Raw genomic sequence first — 18,594 nt, 5'->3', positions numbered from 1 at the left:
GGGTATTTGTGGTGATAGAGCCGGCTGGCTTAAGAGAAGTTACTCCCCTAAATAGTGTAATAAATACATAGGGTTCACACTCAGATCTTATCACTTCCTCCCACCCCCTTGTATTATGCTGCTTCGTGAGGTAGAAAGGGGTCGTCCCAGGTAAGACCCTGCCTGCCAATGCAAGAGCTGTAAGGAGCTTCTCCATCCCTTGGAGGAGGGCATGGCAACCCACTCCAGTATTCTTGCCTAGAGAATCCCATGGACAGAGGAGCCTGGCTGGCTGTAGTCCATAGGGTCACAAAGAGCTGGACACAACGGAAGCTGCTTAGCAAGCATGCACAGTGGAGTTTGAGCCTGTTGAAATTCTTAGAAAGGTTACAGTTGAAAGTGCTCCAGGCGGGACCAATTCCAGGAAAGAAACAGAAGGATGTCGTTGGACTTTTGTCATTTCTCCTTCAGTATCCTCACGATAAGTACACGTACTTACGTGGGACTTTTTCTTACTTCTGGTAGCCTACTCCACTCTTATCCATCCCTTTTTTGAAAAAAAAAAAAATTGATAAATAACATGGTAAAATAGTATTGATTTTATGTCTTTTTTATGTCTTAGTGCTCCGGAATATTTGAATTTTAAAAGGACATCAGGGTTTCTTCAAGAAATGTATCTTTAACAGTAGAATTTCAGGTATTTTGGTCCTTGGGTGGCAGGCATATTTGAAGGACAGACTCTTGTCCCTTGATTTTTAAGTCACTCTTTTATACATAACCACCTCTTTTGTGTACAAGGAGCCAAGCCTGACTCCAGCATGTTGGTGATCGAAGTGCTTTAAATTTGGCTTTATCCCAAATACTATATTTGTGCCCCTATTATAATATCACACACTTCCATGTCATAAAATATTATTATTTTATGTTTCAAACATAGTATAGTATATTTTTTTCTAGTTGCTTACTTTGGAAGGTGCATGACTACTCATGAACAGGATAATTTAGTAAACTGTTTGCCTAAAGTACACACCCCAAAATGACTAACAACCTAAGGAATTGTCCTCACCTCTGATAAAGACCCTCTGTGTTTAAGCAGTGAGAAATAATAATGACATCCACAGCAGATTTTATCAGTGAATTAGATCTTTTGCAAAGTAGGATTTTCAAAAATCAAAATAGTTTAAATTGGTTTATATGAACAGTATAACTACACTACAGTTAATTTTTTTCTTTCATACTAGTTTGCCATCAGCCATTTATACTTCCATCAAGATTAAACATGTTATACAGCTGTGTTTTGTACTGTGTTCGTCTAAAAAGTACTCAAGTCATAGATTTAAAAGAGTACTGAAAAACAACTTTGGAAAACAGCCCCTTTATAGACAGGCAGACTAGGCATTTTCATCTCTTGTAGCTGTGTTCTCCTTACCAGAGGATCTAGTCTGATAGAATACAGGCCACAACACAGAAAGGAGAAAGCAATTCCACCCACTTTCTTGTTGACATAGCCTGGGGGACAGTTACATTTCCACTAGGGCTAAAAATGTACTGTGCGGTCTTCATTGTAGGAAGAATTGAAGATGGGGCCTCACCATGTAATGGGCACGCGTCCAGGTCTGTGAGGTCATACTGGCAACTATTGAGATTTACACGAAAAAGCAGTGATTGACACTCTTCCAAGGACTGGATTCATAGACCGAGTCAGTCGAGACACCAACGAAATTATAGTGTTAGGAAATGCGTTGTGAAAAGTTGGATAAATGATCTGATTTCCACCAAGTCTCCCAACACAGTCAGCCATTGACTGTGAGGCAGAGGTTGTCAAGTGCCGCCGGAAGCTCTCTTCTACAGCAGCATGAAGACAGAGAATCTGAGCCTCCTATTTAATGCCTGGATCCCAGGGACTGGGACGAGCTTAGTGTGTCATGTCCAGAGAAAATGTTAATGTCTCTCCTAGGGAAGAAAGGTCTTCACATCTTTCAGGAGTAATCACTTGATGCTGAGTTCTGGTTTATACTTGATTAATTTTGACTTTAAGTAGGCACTTAAACTTTTAGAGCTTAAAAGAAATGAAGATTTCAGGAGTTGTAAAACAAAAGAATTTTAGGTCTGAGAGAGCATTTTGAAGCCATTGAGCTCAACCCCCTCGCTTTATAGATGTGGAAACTGAGGGCCCATGTGCGACTTGCCTAAGGGATGGTATGGTCTAGAGACAAATTCTGTAAAATCCAGGAGTGTGTCACGGTACTTACTGCAAACTGTCCCCTAACACTCTGGTTTTAGATTTGAGTCTGAACTGGACTGTGTTAGCCTTGCTGATGGATAGGTTTGCCTGCTGGTGGCCCTGGTCAGGCCCCATGGCATTTCTGTTAGATGTATCAGGAGCCCTTGATACTGCTGACCGGGAAGTATGGGAGCTTGCTGGGTTGACTGGTTCATTTTTTATTGTCTCCATCATGCTTTCATGGAAAGTCACAGGCAGTGGAATTGGGTAATTACTTACCTCTCTGAAAGCTCACCTGCACGGATCAGCCGGGAAGCCCGCCCTCTTGTCTTGTGTCCATTTGTGCTTGGTGAGGCCTGTGGGATGGGTCCACCTTGATGCCCACCCCCCATTTCCTCCACCAGACGTGCACTTTGCAGAACACGTCATCATTATCGCAAATCACATGAAGGAAAGCATCACTTCTACATTAGGCGGGGATGCCTGTGCCCTTCTCCTCTCTCCTCAGGCCGATGTAACTGGAAAAAGTCAGACCCCTTTTTGTCGGACACAACTGAACTTTTTTGATATCACTTTTTTTTGCTACCTCGGTGTCTGGTTGCCTCACATTCCCAGATCCCATGGTTCCATATCCGACTCTCCTGCCAGGGGCTCGGGACTCTGGGTAGGGGTCAGCGTCTCCTCCACAGCCCCCGGCAGCCTCCCTGCTCACCCCTCCTGTGTGCTCTGCTGTTTTGGGGCTCAGAAGGTTCTTCAACAGGGGGTCGCTTCTGAAGAGAATATAGGGTTCTGCCCAGTGACACCCACTACACAGTCTTGAAACACCTGGAATCTGATAGACAGCAGATGGACACCTTTCTCCAGTCATTGAATTCACCAAGTCACATGTTGGATCCCTGCAGCCCCTTTTGGTGGAATGTAGATTTGAAAGATGTGGGCACCAGGATCCACTAGGCAGCTGCTTTTCTGGGTTCATTTGCAGAAGGCAAACGTTTTACTCAGGTGATACCTGGGGTTCAAAGCTGTCTTTTTTAGCAAAATCTTGGCTTTCTGGAGGGGAGCTCGGGCAGCAGCTTTGTAAATGTGAAGAGGAGGGCTCATGGCTCTCTGGGTCACGTCAGCAGAGTGGGCTTTGTCAAAAATCAAACCAGCAGGCCTGTCAGACTGTGGCCTCATGGTGGACAGACCCAGGTTCAAGTCCTGAGTACAGAGTCTGGCCCTGACTCTCGGCTCTTGTGTGACCTTGGATGTTAATCACCCTTTCGAGCCTCAGTGTTTATAATCTGTCAAATGAGGACGTTAATACCCACCTCCCCAAAGGGCTTTTTTGAAGATGGTGAGTAAAGCTCAGTGCGGGCAACGTGATAGGGGCTCGATGAATGATGGCGATGATTACTAATAATTATGCTAATAAATAATGTGGGCTGAACCGCATCTCACCTAAGTCAGCACTTAGCAGCTCCTGCCTGGGGCTGGTAGTCCAGCCTTCCTCCGGAGTCCTGTTTCATCACCCCAGCATCCACCAGCCTGCGCTCATTAGAGAGAGAAAGCAGTTCACTCCTACAGTGAAAGAGCAGAGAGCCATGCTCCCAGCAGTGGCCTCTGTTTTCTTTGATTTCCTTTTATCTTTGCTTTTTGTCTTTTCATATCACTTTTTATTACTATAAAAGCAATCTGTGTTTATTAAAGCAAATTAGAGCCTGTGGCAGCTGATGGTTTTTGCTTTTTCACAGAAGGTTCTAAGGACTTTTTAAATAAATGGATGACCTTAGTTTAGCATTATAAAAAATTTCTCCCTTAACTACCAAACTCATTCATTATTTGTATATTTTTCTTTTCTATCAGTTTTATCTGGTTCAGTGTTACAACTAGCATTATCTCCTAATGAAAATAATTAAAAGTTCATTTTATCCTCTTCTCCAACATGAACAATTCTGGAGCCTCAATGAAGCACTAGAAAACATGAGACTTACTGTTAGCCGAAAATAATCGTCTTGTAATGTCAGTTCTTTAAATACCAGTTATTTTCTGGTTAGCCACAGGACTCCATTCTAATTAAGTTCCTGGAGACCAAGTGAAGGGGAAGCTGATTATTAGCTTGAGATTCTCTTATGGGTAGATGCTTTGAAAGGCTGTGAGTTCATTATAGGGTGGGGACCCTGACCAATGTGGGTTCAGAACCTTACTCAGCAAGGATATGTTTTTTCTGTAAATTCTGGAAGCCTGACATAGGAAAAGTAAAATCGTCGGATTCTCCCACATAATAGTAGTACCTTTTGTATGCTGAGCAGTATAGGCAACACTTTAGAAATTTGCTCTGCCCCAAAAAGTGACATCTCTGCAGTGTCTAGAAGCCACCTCCTTGAAATGAGAATACCAACAGGAGCTGGGGCCTGAAGTCTGAGTTCACCTCTTGGGTGAATTAGTTTAGCCATTTGCCTTTCATCAAGAGCCCCAGGGAGTAAACTGAGAGAATAGAACTGTGTCTGGAGGGGGTTGGGGGAGGTGTTGGGTGTCAGTCAGCCAAGGGGAGACCAGAGGGAAGAGGGTCAGGGAGCACCAGATACCTAGGAACAGAAAAAAAGTGCTCAGAGGTGAGGGAGGCACAGAGGATCAGGCAAAAACATAATTGAGAGAAAATTTTCCTTCATCCTGATTTTGCTTCAGATGGTCCCTGCAGTACCTGTGAAGCACTTACTGATTAACTGCTCCTTATTATGGAAAGGGACGACAAGCAGAGAAAGGAATAGTGTCGATTGAATATATTTTAGTTTTAATTACTACAGCCTTTAATGTTAATGAATGTCCAGAATTGAGGGTCAGAATTACCCATAGACACATCACTAGTAAGTGACCCAGCAGAACCTGGTCCCAAGTGTCTCTGATTACAGGTGTCCCTGTTTTTTTCTTAGGAGAACAGAGACTTGTTTTATTCATGGCTATAGCACAGGGCAGATGCTCAGTAAGTATTCCATGAACTAAGTAACTGGTTAGCACCACACTGCCTTCTTTAAGAGTGTTAGCTAGTTCTAGAGGTAGATGAAGACATAAAGAGGACCAGCAGTAGCCACTGTGTTCCTGAGTGCTCAGCTCCCCGAGAGGTCTCTTCCTATACCTTGAATATGAAATAAGGCATGTTCTGAAATTTATGCTTTAAAAATTATGGTGTAATCAAAAGGCTAGGCAGCACATAAACTTGACAGTTTGCATAATTTAAATAATGTTTCTGATCCCCAGGAAGCTTGCAGATAACTGTGGAAGGTATTTCCACATGTAAATTGGTCAGTTTTGTGATGAGCTGGTACCTTGAAGCTGGCACGTTGAAGCTGGTATATTGAGGTTGAAGGAGCTGAGGTTGCCATTTGTTATTTGATTGCTTTTTGCTCTAAGCTTTGAGGGCAGCCAATAATGCACTGAGTGCTGGACTTCCGCTCTTGTTTTCAAATTAAAGATTTAATTACAGTCTCCACTGAAGATGAACCAAGTGTGAAAATACCTGATCTACTGGAATGTGGGATCGAGGAGGAGTGTGTGGGTTGGAGTGAGTGCCCAGGCACTTAAATACTTCAACAGTAGCATTAAGGGTGAAATCAATTATTTTGTGGCCAAATGCTGGCCTGTTGGTTAGTCAGAGTCAGTGAAATTTATATTCTTCTTTATTGTTTTTTAAAGCTGAAAGGTTTTTTTTTTTCTTAGTAGTTACTCTGATAGACTGCAGGCTTAAATCTCCAAGACTTTGAAGGTTTGAAAGATATAGATCTTTGAAATTTGTGGAGACTTGGCTTTGTAGATCAGTACATGGTCATTTTGTATTAATGTTGCAGGTATGCTTGGGAAGAATGTGGATTTGGCTTATTGTTGGGGCCAGAGTTCTGTATCAGTTTGTTGAATCAAGCTTTTTTATTGTGTTCTCACATCTTCAATCAGTCATCAATCACTCAACAATAATGAAAGCAATCCATGCAAAATCTATCCAATGGCACCATATTCCGTATTTTTAAGGTAGTAGTTTTTATGAGCTTCTTTTGTTATGGAGGAAATAAGCTGTCTGTATATCTTTCAGTCTTCCAGCTTCTGTCCTTAGTGTCCAGAGTGAAATTACATCTGTCCAAGGACTGGGTTAAGGGTAGGTTCACAATGTCACATTAACTCACCATCACTGAGAAAGGATCTGTTTTGCATAAATGAACTTTCCAAACAACTGATAACTTCTCCTGTGATTGCCAAAGTTCTCTGCCTCTGCACCTTTGATGACAGGGACTTTTACAAAATAAATTTTCTTCTTTCTCACCTTTAGGATGCTGAATCTTTCTTGGGGATTCAGGTTCATTGTCACAGAGTTCTATTTTTGTTACTCTCAGCTCTCCTGGTTCCCCACCTGCTTTTGAGTTTTTCTCACATCTTCCTTGATGTGGGCTGGCACCTGTCACTTCTCTCTTGTCACTGTGGCTGCCTCCCCACAGTTCTTTCATGCAGACTCATCTGTCATGCTGGCTGTGATGGTTGGGGTCTAGGAAACAGATTAGCTGACTTTGGCCAGCGAGGCTTTCGTTCTTCAACACTGTTAAGTACTGGCCTGGGGTAAGGCTTTTTACCTGGTGACTATCAAAGGGCTTCGACCACAAATACGATGTGGATCCTTCCCTGTTCTTTGGCGGAGTTAGGTCAGTGGTGGAAAATGATAGGAAGGTGAAAGTGATGGACACAATGAGGTTCAGGCAAAACATGCTGGGTGTTAGTGGAAGGAGTTGTTTCTGTGCAGAGAGATCGGGGAAGATTGGCTTTTGACCTGTGGAGACTGGGGAGGTGGTGGGGCCCACGTGAGCTCAGTGTCGAGGTGGGACACCCAGGTCTGCAAGGATTGAGAGCAGGGCCGACTCTGAAACATGGCTTACCTTCAGGGAAAAGTGAGAAATCAGATTGCTCCCCAAATGCTAGGCCAATGAGTTTGGAGTTTTTCAGAAGCTTCCCAGTGTGTTTATTCAGGAAAAAACATCTGGTGAGAGACATGTTTCTGGAAGAATAACAAACTGGCCATCCCAGGTAGATTAAAATGAAGTAGAGAAGAGTAGACACGGCAAACAGACACCCGCAGGTGAGGGCAACTGGAAGGGAGGGAGATGGCAGGAGGGCTCCGTGCAGTTGTGGATGGGGGTGGTTCTGAGACAGGACCCGAGCTGCAAGTGATGTGGGCCAGCTCAGGACCCGAGAGAGGACAAGATGGTGGCTTCAGTTCTAAACAGGTGAGTTTACGTGGCAGGAAGCTAATCCGGGCAGAGATGTTCAGACAGTATTTTTAATACAGAAGTAATTCTGAGTGAGAAATATGGGCAAGAGACACGAAGTGTGAAGTCATTTGCAAGGAGATGATATTTAAAGCTTGTGTGGATAAGAGGACCAAGTGGAGAAGTTTGGAGAGTCTGTACGTAGGGTTGGGCTTGGAGAGGAGGATGCTCAGTGGAGAGGAAGCCTGGAGGAGAGCCGAGGGGGTGGAAGGAGAGGACATGTCAGCTGTCAGTGCTCCTGGACCAAGAGGGAAACCAGCCATTGGCTTTGGGGGACCAGTAGGCTATGGGGGACCTTGAGAAAGTGTTTCTGGGGATGAAGCAGCCACCAGTTTGCCAGGCATAACCCAGTGAGTAGTGGGCAGTGATGATAAAACAGAGACTGGGTGGTAGGTCAGGGTTGGGGAAGAGAGGAAGAAATGGAGTAAAGGACTGATATAAAAGGATAAAAAAAAATCCCACACTTTACACCCATTCAGATGACTATTATTTTAGAAAGAAAGAAAATACCGTGTTGTTGAAGACGTGGAGAATTGGAACCCTTGCATACATTGCTGGATGGTGCCCCTGCTGTGGATAGCTGTCTGGTGGGTCCTCAAAAACTTAAAAACAGAATTAACATGTGGTCCAGCCATTCCAGTTCTGGGTATATATACAAACAAAGTGGAAAGAGGGACTTGAGCAGATATTTGAACATCAGTTTCCCAGGTGGCACAATGATAAAAAAAATCCACCTGCCAATGCAGGAGACACGGGTTCCATCCCTGGGTTGGGAAGATTTCCTGGTAACCCACTCCAGTATTCTTTCCAGGAAAATCCCATGGACTAGAATAGTCAGATTTAGGGAGCTGGAAGGTTTCAGGTGATTACCCTGGACTGGGCAGGAGCATTGCGGAGCTCTTGTGTAATGGTTACAGGGTTTCAGTTTGGAAAGATGACAGAGTTCTGGAGGTGGCAGGGCGATGCTGGTTGTACAACAGTGTGAAAACAGTTAATACCCCTGAACTGTACACTTAGAAGTGGTTAAAATGGTTAAGTTTTATGGTTTGTGTATTTTACCGCAATAAAAATACTTTTCATAAACAGAAAACAAAATCCTGAAAGAAGACCAGTTTTTTGACCAGTGGGAGGGAGAATTAAATAAAAGTTGTCTTACGCTTTGATCAATACCTGCCGGCCTTTATTTCCTTCATTTGGTTCAGAGTTGAGCTTGGTTGACCAGGGCCATCAGGCCATAAGTGAAGCTTCTCCCCCCACAGAAATCGTGGGTTAGTCTGAGAAGTCCCTGAAAAAAAAGGCGATAGTTAAGTTTGGCTTCAGAAAGGATGTGGTTAGGGGGAAAAGGAAAATGTTTTCTTTGAAAGCAAAGTAAAATACTTGTCAAAATGTGAGTTCTTCTCTCCTAAAACAAAAATATCATAAAGCACCGGAGAAGGGAGGGCGCAGTCACATTCCCTGATGCATTGTATCACACAGATCAGACCTCTTGAGGGGTGAAGGGTCTAATTGACAGGCATTTTAAACAAACAGAAAAGTGTTTCAAGAAGTACATATATGAACTTTTTTTAAGCAACTGCGGTCTTATGCAAAGTGTGTCAATACTCTTGAGGAGAAGCATAGCTTGTACTATTAATATTTTATTTCTCTTCACCCTTAGAGCAAACCTTTCTGAAAGAGTGTTTTCTTCAGCCTGTAATTTGAACTACCTTATCCATCCATGGTGGCTGTGTTTTATTTAGGAGATAAAATAACCTGTGTGACTGAGTAGGCATGTGTCCTCCTGTCTGGAAATGCCTGGAATTTTCTATCCTGATTGATTTCATCTGGTGTATGTTCTGTTTAAAGTGTATCCTTATGTTTGCTTCCTCCTTCTGTGTCAGAGAAAAGTGTTAATAATTACTCATCTTAAATTTCCTATAATGCTAGTTAGAAAGAGGAAGGAAAAGTTGCCATAGTATTAATAGCCAATGCTGATGAAGTTTTGCATTTGTTTTTTCTTTTTTAAGAAGGTATTTACTGGACATAGTCTTCTATCCTGCTAATACTAGCCTGTCATTTGGAAAAGAGTATTTATTTTCAAATTATAAGCTGCAGAGTTCTACTTGAGAAATGGCTCATGAACTTTCTCCTCTATTCATTTAATCGCAGAGTATCCAGATATTTTTAAATGAAAGTGTTCCTAAAAGCCATACAACCAAAGCTTGCATGTTTTGTAACAACATGCTTTATCCAAGACCATGTGATCCTACGGGGAAAGGCTGACCCCAGGCTGGTGGATTAGCCGGAAACCCATCTCATCTCCTGCCTGGCTCTCCTGGCAGTGGTGTTGACTCCAAAACTTCATCCTGTTTCTTAGTCTTAACAGGAGTTCCATGAAGGTTGAGTTTTCCATCATCTATTACTTTTTAAGGCTGAAACACCTGAGATTCTTTCTTGTCAGTGTGAAGGAAGCTCTCAGCAAAGCTACTTTAAAAATGTCTCTTGTGGCAAAATATCTGGACAGAGCTGACTTCATTTCTAGGCTGGCAAACGCGGCAGCCTGCTTTGTGGGTTTGATGCCTTTTGTATTAGAGTAAACAGCTTTCCCAGAATCAAATGGGAAATCTCCTCCAGAGATGACTTGTGGAGGCTTTTTTAGTCTGGTCTGCCTTGGTTCCTGAGAAGATCACATACATATTTAAACTGTTTTCGAATGCAGTTGCTCGAATGAACACCCAGTCGTGGCCCCCGTCTTCTGTGGACTAGGCATTTCTGAGTCCCCGCGAATCAGGTCCTGGCTTACCTAGAGCCAGGCTCTTGGCTGAGATCACGCCTCAGGGTGTCTGATGCGGCTTTTCTCTACCTTGGTGCCCAGAGTCTTTCCAGCAAATACAGACAGAATTAAAGCCTTTGTCCTGTAAAATCTTCAAAACTGTTCTTAGACTTGAGGCCCTCCCTGCCAGTGTGTGGGTTAGCACTGTTTGATGGTGGCAGCATGCCTTGTGAAGACCGAATTCCATGTCTTTCTCGCTGACTCATCCATTGTTACACACCTCCTGGGTGCACTGCAGTGCTAAGCAGTGCACCGTACTTGTTCTTGGCTGAATTTCAGTGTAGCAGGTTTCAGGGTTTTGCCTCGTAGACTTTTTTCTTGCCTTGAGGTGGTGCCCCTGGCTCTTGCCCCTGCTCTTGGTTCGGTCAGGTCTCCTTCCCTGTTGGCCCAGCCTCAGGAAATGTGTACCTGAAGTCCCCGGAAAACGCAAAATAACAGGCTCAGGTTTCAGTTGGAATTCATCTCGCTTTCAGCCTTATGGTGTGTAAAGAAGGATGAATGAAATAAGTATTTCGTTTTATTTAATAAAGTAAAAGTCATCCTTCTCTGAACATTGAAACTGCAGCTTGTCTGAAAACATTTAGGAAGGTTTGAGTTATGTTAACACTATTTTTTTTTTTTCTTTCTTTCCTAACCGGTGTTTAATAAAAACCTTACTAATTTCCTGGTCCTGTCTTGGGCAGTGGAGGATGGAGACTGAATCACACTCCTTCTTTAGGGAAGTGCACAGACTCGTGCCAGGGCAAGGAGCCTTCACATTTACAAATGATTTTGTCATTTATCATCTCTTTGACCCTCAAAGCAACTTTCTGAGATACCCTGTTACCCTCTTTTTACAATGAAAACTTGAGGCTCAGCGGTGTTTACTAAGGTGCCATGTCTGATGGCAGAGCTCGTGGTCTTTCCACGCTGGTTCTCAGGGGCCACCGTTGGGAGCTGGGCTGAGCCCAGCCTAACAGATCCTCTGGAATGAATAGGACTGGGCCAGGAGCAGGACCCCCTCAGCCCTCCTGCCCTTTCAGTGCACTTCTGTGCCAGGGAAATAGTCTGCTTCCTCAGAGAGGAGAAGCTGGACCGGAACTGACAAGCTCTCAAGGAAGACTGAGCAGGGCGGGTGAGTGTAGATGGGTCAGCCGAGGGGAGGGTAAGGGCGGAGCAGTGATAGCAGGAATAGGGCTTAATTTGGACTGCGGCCAGTGCTGCAGTGCTGCCGTCTGCGGGCCACACGTGTGGATGACTGAATGGTACAGCTGTGTACAGTGGTGACGTGGGCCTCATGGAGCCCCAGCTTTGTTTGGTGTAGAACCATCCTAAGTGCTCTACTCTGTCCCCATTTTACAGATGAGGAGATAAGAGGTACAGAGAGGGTAAGGCGCTTGGCCCAGGTCTTCAGTTAGTGATGGTCCTTCTCCCAAGCCAGCACAGTGCCCCGGCCCGGCTGTATTGCCTTGTGGCTGAGGGTAAGCTTTTGGTCCCTGGCAAGCCTCGTCCAGTCAGGGCTCCAGGTTCCCAGCAGTTGTCGATGAGGGGCAGTGAGAACTCTACTTTTTCTGGGGACTGGTGCCTGTGCCTAGTACCTCCCAGGGTTTTCATCTTTTAGGACAAATGTAAATTCAGAAAGAAGACTCTTCCTGTTTCAAATACTGCTGTCTGAAGGAATGGTTCTCTTGATCGTTGAATAACGACACTGTTTTGGTATGGTTTATAAAGCATGTCCACAGGCATTCTGCTGCTTGATTTTAACTTGACACCAGCTGTCTTCTCACCCCTGCTCAAAGACTGAAAAAGGCAGAACTTACATCATGAGGGACCTGTTGGACAAAGGAGGACCAGGCTGTGTGCCTCCTGGATTTGACTCTGGCTTTCGTGTAGGCCCCAAATGAAGTAGCTGTGTATCACTGGTTCTTGGCTCTCTCAAGGGACATGAAGTGTGGCCTGGAGGGAATAGTCCTTGTACTAAATCCTGATTGGATTGTGGCTCCTTCAAGAGCAAGAGTCATCTCGTGTGAAGAGACTGAGACTGCACACAAAGGAAGTAAGGAAACTCCTGTGTGCTCAGTCGTTATCACAGTGACCTGTCATTAGCCTCATCTTAGAGATGGGGAAACTGATGTTGAAGTCCATCGTCCCAAGTAGTTTATTATTTCAGTGATGAGGAAAATAGAGCAGAATTAGCCTGTGTGAGATTTACCTCAGAATGTTGGCATGAAGGGCAAGAAGAAGCCACACTATGTTTAGGTTTTGAAACCGAGTGTATTTTGGTTGAAACACAGTGAATTAGAGCATTTTTGAATCTTTGGACTGTTTGCATCACCCAGTTACTGCTTCCCTGGATGAGACACGTCCGCTGCCCTAGCCATAATGACTTAACCTCTCACAGGAACAAATGTCAGTGAGAGAAGAGTCTCCACGATTCACGGTGCCACTTTGGGGGTGAGGGAACAGCCAGGAGCGTCACTACAGCCATGGGCAAGAGGTTTCTGGGGAGGTGACGATTGAGGAGGTACTTAGAGGCTGAGTCCCTCTCAGGCAGGGCCACTGGCACAGACATGTCACTTGTTTACGGGCTTGCTTTGAGACTCAAGTAGGTTTGGTGACCCCTCTGTGAAATAAACTGGGGATTGTGGGTCCTGGAAGCTGCCACATTGGTCCAGGGGGATCTGGCAAAGGTGGGAAGCAGTCGGGGCAGGGGACGAAGGCCTGGACCAGAGATGGTTCTGCCTGGTCCCAGGTGAGCTGGATGGCTGAACCACATCCCTTCTCTTTTCCTTTTGTTTGTCTGTAAAGTGAAGTCGCTCATCCGTGTCCGACTCTTCACAACCCCATGGACTGTAGCCTACCAGGCTCCTCCATCCATGGGATTTTCCAGGCAAGAGTACTGGAGTGGGCTGCCATTTCCTTCTCCAGGAGATCTTCCCGACCCAGGGATCGAACCCAGGTCTCCCACATTGTAGGCAGATGCTTTACCGTCTGAGCCACCAGGGAAGTCAACAAGGTAGCATACAAAAAAGGAAAAGGTAGCATACAAAAAGAGAACGGAGAAGGGATGTGGTTCAGCCATCCAGCTCACCTGGGACCAGGCAGAACCATCTCTGGTCCAGGCCTTCGTCCCCTGCCCCCACTGCTGCGCTCCTTTGCCAGATCCCCCTGGACCAGAGATGCGGGAGACCAGAGTTCGATTCCTGGGTTGGGAAGATTCCCTGGAGAAGGGAAAGGCTACCCACTCCAGTATTCTGGCCTGGAGAATTCCATGGACTGTATAGTCCATGGGGTTGCAGAGTCGGACACGACTGAGCGACTTTCACTTACAGAATCAGAGCATTTCAACTGAACTCTGCAGCTGGTAAGGGGGCTGTGTTGATAATGGTTAAATATGTGCTTTCTGTTATCAGTTCCCTTACTTGTAAAGATGGCTTTCTCAGGAGCTTGCCAGGGCAGTGGTAGCAGGACCCAGGAGAAGCAGCGGCCGTGCACCTTGTTCACTCACCAGAGCTTCCTTTATGATGCTTGACTTCTCTCTGCAGTGTGCACAGTGGCCCGCTGGCCCCTCTCAACACTGAGCTAGATTTTAACTGACAATTACGATGATGTTTTCAGGGAAAGGGTCATCCTAAAAACACCCTCTCTATAGCCATTCACTACTCTTTTTGATTACACACAATTGGGAAAAAAAACTGACGTTTAATTGTTTCTACGATTATGATTTTTTTTAGTAAGTTTATAGTAAATGGGGGAGATTAATAAAGGGCTATTTTATTCTCAGCTTGTGGTTTCTAATTACATCAGTTACAGCTTAGCCTTCCTCTTCACTAGTGTGCAGGCATGGACTGGAAAAGAATGAGCTAATCCTTGATAGATCAGGTGGAATAAAGATCTCTATTCATATCTTTACCTTTTATCCCTTGTTCTGAGTGCCAAGAATTAATGCTGTTTGAAAGTACAAGCTGAACCTGCCAAGCTTCGGACAGCTAAGATAATCCTAATTATTTTAAATGTTAGTGAGAAGGGCAGCAGTTCTACTCTGGAATAGAGTCCTCTTGTGAAACATGAAATGTCTGCTAAGTGGTATTGATTGGACATGATTTTATTTCCAAACACCATGGTTATCATGAAGTGGAAGAATTCGTTGGTGAAGACATTTTCATCAGCTTTCCATCAGCCTCTTAGGCCTGCAAACTTGAGGAAACCAAAGAGGCCAGCACTTCAGTTTTTTTTCTGTCAGCATCTAGGTGAAGAGTTGCTAACAGTTGAAGAATGCCACTTGCATTTTTATTTTTAAAATGGTTTCTTACTGGGAGCTTGCTAGTATTTAGCATATAGAGAACAATTTTTTTTTCTCAAGCATTAATATCCTTGTTTTTCACCTCACTGGAAGAGAATTATTCATTCCAGTCCACTGACTCCCAACAGATCATTCAAGTTAAAAGTCAAGGGTCTTTGCAATGTCAAAAGACTTAGCAGTTAGACTCGGTTTTGTTGTAGAGAGGTGGGTTTGGGGGGATTCTATAATATGTTCCAAGAAGAATATCTGTGATTAGATGACATCACGGAAATCATCTGTTTTTTTCCCCTCAGCATTGATGCGAGTGATTATGTGTAAGGTTTGTTCTGAAGTAATAAAGACCGTTTAGCTTCTGTAGAGGAATAGGCTACTTGAGAGAAAACAGATACTAGGCTTGCTAGTTCAAACCAGGGTCAGCCTCAGAGGTTTATCCACCTTTCATTGTAACATGAAAAAAAGATCAGATGGGCACTTTGCCCGTTTCCTTTCTTTTCAGTCTCTACTTCAGCCTCCAGAAGTCCTTTCTTCCATTTCTGTAAATGCTGGGAGCCCACTGATGATTACAGAGTAGCACAATCCTGATTTGTCTATTGCTTGAGAGAGCTTCCTGCTCCCATCCCCACCCCCACCACCAGAGCAAAGCACTCCCATCTTCACTCATGCAAATAGTGGTGTGTTGAGCATCTCTGGCAAATTATTCTTTCTTTGGGTTTATTCCCCAGAGTGGAATTACCAGGTCAGAGGGTATGAACAGGTTTACGGTTCTTATTACATGTCACTAGATTGCTGTCCAGAAAGATTGAACCAATTTCTAGTGCTACCAACCGCGTATCTTTCCCCACAGTCACATGGACGCTAGGCATTAGCATTTTTACAAAATAATATAGAGGAACCTTTTAAATTGAAATTAGCCGCCTTTAGGGCTCATTAGAATCAACACACAAAAAAGGAGAATTTTGGCTTTTTAATTTTTAATTGGTATAAAATGATTTAAAATGATCAATTGTTATTTGCCCTAGTGAAGTTTAATGAAGCGGCATTTAAATGAAGAGGGTACCTGAGGGACTATATTTAAGGGTGATAGTAAAATAAATTTTGGACATTAGTCACTAAGGTAAATACTTAATACATCTTTGATCCACATGGAACTACTTTTATGAGGTGCTATACAAAATGAGTTAAACAAAATGAGATACTGTCCTTAACTTCAACATTGAAAGACAGTGCTAAGCCTTTCAACAAGAGTAAAATGAACATGGATTTAAAGTTTGAGAGGAGAAAAGCTTTAAAAATATAGACATTTCCCTGAACAGGTTGAGTTCATTTATTTGCATCTTCTCTGGAGTGCAGTCATGCATTAAGTGGGCTTGGAGCCTCCCTGGTCTATACAGGTGACACATTCTGCACATGTTCACAGCCCCAGGTCAGAGGAATACTTTCCAAGAAAATATCCACAAGGCAAATGAGAGTGAAAGGGGGCTATCCCCAGATCCCTTTCTTTTGCAGAATTCCCGCCCTTCCTTTTTCCAGTCCCAGGTCAGCTGAATGGGGGCGTCAGGGTGTGGGGAGCATCCCTAGCTGAGCTGTTGTTACCTGTAGGGGAAGGCAATCTCAGGGCTCAGAACTTGTCTGGAGAACGCTCACCTGTTCCTTTATAGCCTCTGAATCAAGTTGACAAGGGTCAGTTATTTTGCCTCCTCAAATTCACACAGACATGAAGAAGTTGCAGTGGCCACTGACTATGGCACCCAAGGGTGGGCTAGTGCATGGGTGAGAACAAGCCAGAAGGTGGGGCTGACCAGGGTTGCACTGCCCATGGCAGCTTCCACAGGGTCCCCTTTGTAAAATGGCAGACTAATTCTCTCAGTGGATGGTTGAAGGGTTAAATTTACATACTCATTGAAGTAGGTGACACACAAGAAGTAATCAGAAAACATTCATTCCCTTCCCCATCTCATATACAGAGGACCTTCCGTTACTGGCTTGAGGTGAGGATGGGGGTGGGCAGGTTAACTCACAGACCCTGCTTGGCCCTTAGCTGGCTCTCCAGGGCTGGGTGTAGTGACAGGGTGTCAGAGCAAAGTCTGCTGTCTGTAGATACAGCATCCTTGGACATGTAACACAATTCAGAGATCATCTTGGATTTGCATGGAAATTTAAATCCATGTAACAGTTCAAATTTAGTAAGAAGCCTTTATGAATAGCAAAACAAGAAAAGAAAAGAAAGCTTCAGGTTTCCTAAGTTCCAAGTTCTTTTCCTTGCTATTATATATTTATATATGCATGTGGACACTTTTGTGGACATCTGTAAAGTATTCCTTAACAATCAGTGCTTTCTTAAAAAAAAAAACACAATTTACAGATTAGTACCCTTGCTTTTTATTTAACTTACTAAATCTAAACAAATACTCATTATCAAAAGTAAATGGCTTGTCAGGAAGTTACCTACTTTGTTTTTCAAATTTATTAACTCACTTAAGTTTTCAGATCATTCCTTTTGTAACTGGATATTGACGTAGCTATTCCAACTATCCATCTGTCTGTCTGTCCATATGTCACATTAGAAGAATGGGACTTTGTGAAATAATTTGGTCCAGTGGAGTGGTTAAAGATCTGCTTCTTAAATCCCAGCTCTGTTCTTTTATTTCTGTGTGGTTCCACTAGCTGCAGCAAACCTTCTCCAAACCCATAACAAGCATAAATAGTGTTCTCTTGTAAAAAGGTCTCTTTTCAGTATGGTAATATACCTTATTAAATTCCAAACATAATAAGTATTGATGGCAAACACATCAGGACCCAGTACAGCTTCTACTATGATTTAGTTCTCTACAAATGACTTCAGCACTCAGCTCCCAATGCATTTTGCTAATTACATCATAGATTTCCCTATTGATGAACACAAGCTGAATTAACACAGGAGCACTAATGTACCCTTTCACCATTATTGTTGTACAAGAAGCCGTGGCAGATGCTGGCAGTTAGTTACACAAACATTAGTATTAACGATTGGCCATTTGGAATTGGTGACAAACTACTGCCCGGCAGAATCCTGAGGCTGAAACCAATCAGGAAGTTAATGAGGAGAGAAATTACCACTGCAGCTTCCCCTTAATTACATTCACACTAGGCAGGAAGGGAGTTCTGGGGGTGGATCTAAGCTCAGATAAGGTTAAGAAGGTCAGAGACCCTTTTGCTTAAATTTTGTATCTACTGTGACTTGTAAGGTTGCAAAAATTGTTCAACACATTACTTTTGCATCCTTCATATTTAATGTCGGTTTCCTTGTGGGGCTTTATGTTTATAGGTTTGCTATTAAAATCTTTACCTGACTACTGTTTTAGTGTTGTATAATTCAATTTCTTTTACTTTTCATGTATTTAAAAAAGTTTCCTTCGCATTTACTGTTATTTATTTTTTTAAAGTTATGTATACTGACCCTCCCCCGAGTGCTTATTTCCCCCCACCCAAGAGAAATAATAGGAAAGTTCTCATAAGCTGTCTCTTTCACTTGCTTTATATTGAGAAACTAGGGTTACCTGTCAAATGGTGGAATACATGGGTGGGGTCTTGCTTGGGGAGATTTGTCAAGTGGATCATTTGACAAGGCTCCAGTTCTATTAGCATCCTTTACATAAAGGGAAGGGGCTCTGTGTAGGGTGGAAACTGTCCCTAAAGAGGGGTGAGCAGTCTGTTTTTAATGAACATAAAATTTAATCTCTGCTGCCTAACTTAACCTCTACAGTTGCACAGACAATACTGTGCAGAAGTACTATTTTTTTATTCTAAAGAAGCGTTAGAGATTTTAATGAGTGTATAAACACTTCCAACTCAGAAATTGCAGAGAACATTTCTTTTTGTTGGAACCTAATTGCGTACTAGTTGTAGATTCTAGCCACTTCTAATGTGTTCTTCCTCTCTCTCTTCCCACTTCCCAGTATTCTCGCCACCCAGCAGTCAAGATTCCGGCTTGGTTTCCCTCCCCAGCAGCTCTCCCATTGGTAACGAGAGCACA

At 43.5% G+C, this 18,594-nt stretch overlaps 1 protein-coding gene across 2 annotated transcripts in view; it reads left to right on the top strand.

Moving 5' to 3' along the window:
- DMRT1 (doublesex and mab-3 related transcription factor 1) overlaps positions 1–18,594 on the top strand; it is a 96,226-nt gene that overhangs the window by 76,599 nt on the left and 1,033 nt on the right. For both annotated transcript variants that reach the window (XM_027550794.1, XM_027550793.1), the window contains exon 5: positions 18,518–18,594. This exon is cut by the window's right edge and continues 1,033 nt beyond it. In XM_027550794.1, coding sequence (XP_027406595.1) covers positions 18,518–18,594 — 77 coding nt within the window. The remainder of the gene's footprint in view (positions 1–18,517) is intronic.

This window comes from Bos indicus x Bos taurus, chromosome 8 (genome assembly GCF_003369695.1).
Source record: "Bos indicus x Bos taurus breed Angus x Brahman F1 hybrid chromosome 8, Bos_hybrid_MaternalHap_v2.0, whole genome shotgun sequence".
In the NCBI taxonomy this organism is placed as follows: domain Eukaryota; kingdom Metazoa; phylum Chordata; class Mammalia; order Artiodactyla; family Bovidae; genus Bos; species Bos indicus x Bos taurus.
Note: the sequence above shows the minus strand (reverse complement) of the source record. Positions and strands in the feature narration are given on the sequence as shown.